The sequence below is a fragment of the Triticum aestivum genome, chromosome 6D (genome assembly GCF_018294505.1).
Source record: "Triticum aestivum cultivar Chinese Spring chromosome 6D, IWGSC CS RefSeq v2.1, whole genome shotgun sequence".
Taxonomy (NCBI): Eukaryota; Viridiplantae; Streptophyta; class Magnoliopsida; order Poales; family Poaceae; genus Triticum; species Triticum aestivum.
Window position 1 is genome coordinate 105782464 of NC_057811.1, and position 6948 is coordinate 105789411.

At 43.6% G+C, this 6948-nt stretch overlaps 1 protein-coding gene across 2 annotated transcripts; it reads left to right on the top strand.

Annotated features, from left to right (window-relative positions):
- Positions 1-1837: 1837 nt before the first annotated feature.
- LOC123143887 (F-box protein At2g23160) lies at positions 1838-4025 on the top strand. Of its 2 annotated transcripts, XM_044562883.1 has the most exons (3): positions 1890-1976; positions 2245-2308; positions 2399-4025. In XM_044562883.1, exon 3 carries the CDS (start codon positions 2445-2447, stop codon positions 3834-3836), a length of 1392 nt encoding a protein of 463 aa, XP_044418818.1. In that variant the 5' UTR covers positions 1890-1976; positions 2245-2308; positions 2399-2444; the 3' UTR covers positions 3837-4025. The 2 variants fall into 2 exon arrangements, with proteins under 2 accessions (XP_044418817.1, XP_044418818.1); XM_044562882.1 differs by having other exon boundaries at positions 1838-2308.
- The last annotated feature ends 2923 nt before the right edge of the window (positions 4026-6948 follow it).

Below are 6948 nucleotides of genomic sequence, written 5' to 3' on the forward strand. Positions count from 1 at the left end.
TGCCTTTCAATGAGCCTTCTCAGCCCTCTCCCGCCCAAAAAAAAGAGCCTTCTCAGCTCTCCCCCGCCCTTTTCCATCTAGAACCACTCGATCTGGTTGTCCAACTCTGCAGATCTGCCGGTTGTTCTGCTCAAGGTGCAAAGGCACCATCATATTTTGGTTTATGAAGATGGTTGAAGACTTGAATAATATGAGTTATATCACCTCTCTAGCCCATAATCCTTTGATTAATGCTCAGAACATTTCTATACCTTTCGAGAAATTCCTATTGATATTGATGTATGATAAGGATAGGTGCTAAAATTTCTCAGTGGGTTCATAATGGCTAAATGCTTGTGATACTTGGTGGAATTTGTTACTGAACGTGTTGTTTTTTGGCAGATCAACATATAGAGAACGGCAACCTTGAAATCACGCAGAGGTTTATTTCTTATTTCAAGATAGGTCTTGGCTGAAACAGAGAACTTCAACAGCAAGAACATGGTAGGAAAATGTAGCTTTTGAAACTTATATTGAGTGAAGCATAGTGATCAAAGTATAGCTGTGAAGACGGAGGCGGGAGGTTGCATTTCAAACTGAAGTCGAGATGATCAGCTTGGCATTGCACTGGAATCCCTTTAGGTTCTTCTGGTTTGCCATGGCTACCATCGAGAGGCTACTGGTGTGTGCATATATATATATCACTTAGAATGTTGAGTAGGGAATAAGAAAATTAGATGAATACCAAGGAATGACACGAAGCCTTCTTTCTCATACAAGTTAAGCATAAACTGCAGAGCTTTCTGAAACTTTGATCAAACCTAGAATCTGAACAAATATGCCAAAAAAGGTGCTTTAATTCGAAACTTCAAACTTCCTATTGTTCTCGAATATGTATTGCCTTAGTTTTTCAAAATAGGTATAACATTTCTCATCGGAATGGACGGGGCGTGGCAATGCGTGCCTTCCTGATTGTCTAATAATGCTTATTTGGAGTCTTGATATTCCAATAGTCTCGAAAGTTTTTTCAATCAGCTTGTTTTTTTATTCCTGTAATTCTTTCTCATGGCTTATACTGTCCCTTCTATTTTGAATGTTGTCTTTTCTCCAGAATCTGGCTTATGATTAATGCCAACTGATGTGGTAAGTCATGTTGTATCTTTTGTCAACAGAGTCTGCTTTAAAATTTGCATCATTTGCACTTATAGGCTTTTTTTCCTGCTGCATGAACAAACAATGAGACTTTAAATAGAAAGTTTTTTTTGTACAACCAGAAACAACCAAACGAAATTTAATACTATAGTGGTTCTGTTTTTTCACTAGAAAAGTGACAACCTATAGACAGCTTTTATGCATCATGTATACATAGGTGCTGCAATTGTTTTGCACCTCATATATACATAGGTGCTGGCAATTGTTTTGCACCTGATATATAGGTGCTTTTTAGATCTTAGATCATTCATTTTCTAGGTTTTATCCATCTGATTCATGGTTGTCTTAAACATTTTTTATTTATTTCAGGTACACATAAAAGCTACATGAGATATCAAGTTATGATGTTTAATTTCTCCAATCGATAGGATGATTACTTGTGAGGTTGGTTAAAAAGTTATAAATCATTTGTCTTACCCATGCATTCCTCTGAACCTTACAACAACCAGGTTTCACAATGAAGGCGAGCACATAAAGCACCATTAGTTGATTCCTTTGTAGTAATCAATAAATTCAATTAATGGTTATGTATTTTGCTACTTCAACTCTGTTAGGCAATTATACCATACTTGATGAGTACCATATGTCTATAGCTAACACATTGTTGTATGCAATATTCTGATATGCTTTTGTTTTGGTGAAATAAACTTCTGATCAATGCTCTCTTTGGAACTCTCTAAGTGAATAGGAGTTACATGGGAACAGAAGGCATTTTTTTTGGAAAATAAGACAAGGATAGGGAGGCCCAAATGCAGTAACTGTAGTTGGGGGAGGCAAGTGAGAAGGTAGCAATGGACTAGGTTTTTTCTCTTAGTTTGTGGTGGCATTGAAATTATTTGCTTTTGTTAAATGGTCGGAGTACTTCTATATGTTGCTCTTCATTGATTAAAAATGGCGCAGCAAGGCGCGCGTTTCCTTCTAGTCATGTTTGGAAAAGCGTAAATTCTGGAAGTTGTGAATTCTTTAGATACATGTCATTTTTATGTTTGCATCCCCATTTCCTCTTTCTAAGATTAGTGTCTGTGCTGTTGTTCCCCACTGTCCTCTGAGAAGAGAAGTGCCACCGGTCGCACCCTGTTCACCGCCGGCACCTGTCGCTGTCGTAAACCAAACCGAGGTACCTTTCCGACTCCCCACAAGACCACCACCACCACCACCGGGTTAATTTTCCTCTGCCAGATCCATGATTTCCTCTCTCTATTTGCAGATCTGACCTGACCCTGGCCCCTGCCTAGCCCTTCCTCTTTCGCTCCATGGAGGAGGCGGAGAAGGGGGAGATCTTCGAGTGGAACACCAAGCCGAGCTCCATGGAGGAGATCGAGAATGGGGACATCTTCGAGTGGAACACCAAGCCGAGCTCCATGGAGGAGGCGGAGAAGGGTGAGATCTTTGAGAGGAACACCAAGCCGAGGCTGGACGACCATCCGCAGGCAACGGCGGCGAGGGAGGCCAGCCTTTTGAACGTCGACCTCATCCTGGAGATCCTTTCCCGCCTCCCAGCCAGATCCGTCCACTGCTTCAGGTGCGTCTCGGTGCTCTGGCGCGACCTCATCGCCGACCCCACCAACTGCAAGAAGCTGCCCGAGACCCTTGCCGACTTCCTCTACACGTCCTTCTGCAGCAGCGGGTATCGCCACCACTTTGCTGGCTTCTCCGGCGGCGCAGCCCCCTTCGACCCTTCCCTCCCTTACCTGCATCCTAACAAGGATGAGGGCATCACCCAGGTGGAAGCCTGCAACGGCCTCCTTCTCTATCGCCGCTACAACAGTAGGGATGATTACCATTTTGTTGTGTGCAATCCCGCCACCGGGAGGTGGGTGGAGCTGCCACCTCAACCTCAAACGCAGGAGCCGATGCACAAATTTAACCATACCGCAGGCTTGGCTTTCGATCCAGTAGTCTCATCCCATTTCCATGTTCTTTGTTTGGAGCGGGCCTTTCCGAAAACTTTCATCACAGGAGTGAACATCTACTCGTCGCGTACAGGAGCCTGGAGTTATAGAGACAGTGGGATAGTTGAGAAAGCTACCCTGTTCAGGAGTAAATGTGTCTTTGTGGGCGGTATGCTATACATCATGGGTAACCTGGAGGACATCAACGGCGAGTATGTGCTGGTGGGGGTAGACATGGAGGGGAAAGTGTGGAAGACTATCCGTGTGCCGTACGGTTCAAAATTTGGTACTATTGGATTGTTGCAGGGGTGCTTGCACTATGTTATAGCTCCTGTCAATAATAACAATGAACTCCTAGTTTCTGAGATAGCACTCTGGTGCCTCAAGGATTGTGACAGTAAACAATGGGTCCAGAAGCATACTGCCAGCATCGATGAGCTTATGAGCATGACTGGACAGAAGTACAGGGTGGTTGGGATTCATCCAGATTGCGACACCATTTTCCTGGCTCATTGTGGAGGTAATACCTTGGTATCATATGACATGTGGCATCAGAAAGTTGGTTGTATCCTTGATCTTGAGAAAAACAGTGTACACAAATTTCTACCCTATGTTCCTCTGTTCTCAAACCACCGCTGTGTTTCCTCCCAAAAACTGGCTCTTCTTTTGTCTGAACAATTTGTCTGTGTACCTCTGAATCTGCTTCAATCATGGCCCCCCAATTTGCTGGTGCTTATACTCCTGGTTGCTTGATTTCTAGTTCAGAGCAGTGCTTGGTAAACCTACAGATTAAGCATCATTTCATTTTCAAAGAATGTTGTTACCCTTGTTCTTGTTTGCCTAGCGCTGGTTGTTGTTCTGGACATGTCTTAGTTTCATGGGGATAAATTGTACTGTAATAGGCCCTCTTGTCCATAACAATCAGTTATATTATTATTATTATCCTAAATCTTAGTGCATATTGTCAACCTGCTAGTGTACTAAAAGGTTCAGTCAGACTTGTTACTGGTGGTGATCTCTAGTTGACTTTATGCATTTGGTATTTTGCAAAGCACTTCCTTTGAGAAATTCTTTATTTGGGTTTGCTGTAGCTACTGATTCATTAAAGCTTTGGATCTGCTGACCACAGAGAAATTGTATTATTAATAGCAAAAAATGAAATATAATTGTAAGCTTTGATGAAAACAAAGTGCCAGGGGCATGCATGTTTGGTCCATCATACTGTATAAGCTTGCGCTTCACGTATGAAAAATAGGATTTTGGCAGGTACGTAGTGGCCATGAACATATAGGCTTGTCTATTGGTTTAGACGCTTTGCGTTATGCGCTCTTAACTAAAGCCTGATGTGCCTAGTATAAGCTACTATATGAAGTCAATGACACTGACAGCTGGAAGACAACGTCATTCATCATATGATGACTAAAAATATTGTTGACTAGAAGTACTTTGCAAGATAATAAAAGTTAGGTGTTTAAAAAAGGGTTTGTGTCAACAAGAAAGTTATTTGTCCCTAGGCAATCGGTAACAAGTACCGGTAATCATTCTTGTAATTCTATATGAGGGAGAGGCATATGAGCTAACATACTTTCTCTACTTGGATCATATGCACTTATGATTGGACCCCTAGCAAGCATCCACAACTACTAAAGATCATTAAGGTCATGAAACCCAACCATAGCATTAAGTATCAATTCCTCTTTACTCCCATAGGCCATACCCCACTTACTCGGGTTGAAGCTTCTGTCACTCTCGCAACCCACCATAAGTGAACCATGAACATATTGCAACACCCTACAGCGGGGGCCCCTCACGTTTGCGCGAGAACGGAGGGCACCGTAGGACAGCACCATCAATAAAATATACAATCATACCAACCAAGATCACGGTTAACCCACAAGACAAAATGGATCTACTCAAACATCATAGGATAACCATAGATCATTGGAAAATAATATATGGAGTTGAGCACCATGTTTAAGTAGAGATTACAGTGAGGAGAAGAGGTGTTACACTGCTGCATAGAAGGGGAGAGAGTTGGTGTTGACGGTAGCAAGATTGTTGATGTAGATCGCCGTCCCGATCGTTGCCCTGGCGGCACTCCGGCGCCACCGAAAGCGAGGGGGAGAGAGCCCCCCTCCTTCTTCTTCTTCCTTGGCCTCCCCCCTAGATGGGAGGAGAGTTCCCCCTCTGGTCCTTGGTCTCCATGGCGGCGGAGGGGCGGGAGCCCCCTCCGAGATTAGATCTCCCTCTCTGTTCTCTTCTGTTTCATGTTCCCCTGATCTGGCCGAAAACCGTTTCTTATATTCCGGGATCCGTAACTCCCATTGCGCTGAGATTTTAACACGATTTTTTTCCGGATATCCCATGGTGTATGCTCTTTGCAGATGATGTGGTGCTAGTTGACGATAGTCGGACGGGGGTAAATAGGAAGTTAGAGTTATGGAGACAAACCTTGGAATCAAAAGGGTTTAGGTTTAGTAGAACTAAAACCGAGTACATGATGTGCGGTTTCAGTACTACTAGGTGTGAGGAGGAGGAGGTTAGCCTTGATGGCCAGGTGGTACCTCGGAAGGACACCTTTCGGTATTTGGGGTCGATGCTCCAGGAGGATGGGGGTATTGATGAAGATGTGAACCATCGATTCAAAGCCGGATGGATGAAGTGGCGCCAAGCTTCTGGCATTCTCTATGACAAGAGAGTGTCACAAAAGCTAAAAGGCAAGTTCTACAAGATGGCGGTTCGACCCGCAATGGTGTATGGCGCTGAGTGTTGGCCGACTAAAAGGCGACATGTTCAACAGTTAGGTGTGGCGGAGATGCGTATGTTGAGATGGATGTGTGGCCACACGAGGAAGGATCGAGTCTGGAATGATGATCTACGAGATAGAGTTGGGGTAGCACCAATTGAAGGGAAGCTTGTCCAACATCGTCTGAGATGGTTTGGGCATATTCAGCGCAGGCCTCTAGAAGCTCCAGTGCATAGCGGACGGCTAAAGCGTGCGGAGAATGTCAAGATAGGGCGGGGTAGACCGAATTTGACATGGGAGGAGTCCGTTAAGGGAGACCTAAAGGATTGGAGTATCACCAAAGAGCTAGCTATGGACAGGGGTGCGTGGAAGCTTGCTATCCATGTGCCAGAGCCATGAGTTGGTTGCGAGATCTTATGGGTTTCACCTCTAGCTTACCCCAACTTGTTTGGGACTAAAGGCTTTGTTGTTGTTGTTGTCCCATGTGAGGAAAAAAAAGAGAAAGGCCAAAAAAAGGAGAAGGCCCAAAAAATGAGAGAAAAGGAGAGAAGGGACAAGGTTACTATCCTTTTGCCACACTTGTGCTTCAAAGTAGCACCATGATCTTCATGATAGAGAGTCTCCTATATTGTCACTTTCATACACTAGTGGGAATTTTTCATTATAGAACTTGGATTTTATATTCCAACGATGGGCTTCCTCAAAATGCCCTAGGTTTTCATGAGCAAGCAAGTTGGATGCACACCCACTTAGTTTTCTTTTTTGAGCTTTCATAAACTTATAGCTCTAGTGCATCTGTTGCATGGCAATCCCTACTCACTCACATTGATATCTATTGATGAGCATCTCCATAGCCCGTTGATACGCCTAGTTGATGTGAGACTATCTCCTTCTTTTGTCTTCTCCACAACCACCTGCTATTCCACCTATAGTGTTATGTCCATGGCTCACGCTCATGTATTGCGTGAAAATTGAAAAGGTTTGAGAACATTAAAAGTATGAAAAAATTGCTTGGCTTGTCATCAGGGTTGTGCATGATTTGAATATTTTGTGTGATGAAGATGGAGCATAGCCAGACTATATGATTTTGTAGGGATAAGCTTTCTTTGGCCATGTTAT

Bases quoted from the DNA above. Each gene is read 5' to 3' on its own strand.
- LOC123143887 (XM_044562882.1), top strand. From the start codon at position 2,445: ATGGAGGAGGCGGAGAAGGGGGAGATCTTCGAGTGGAACACCAAGCCG.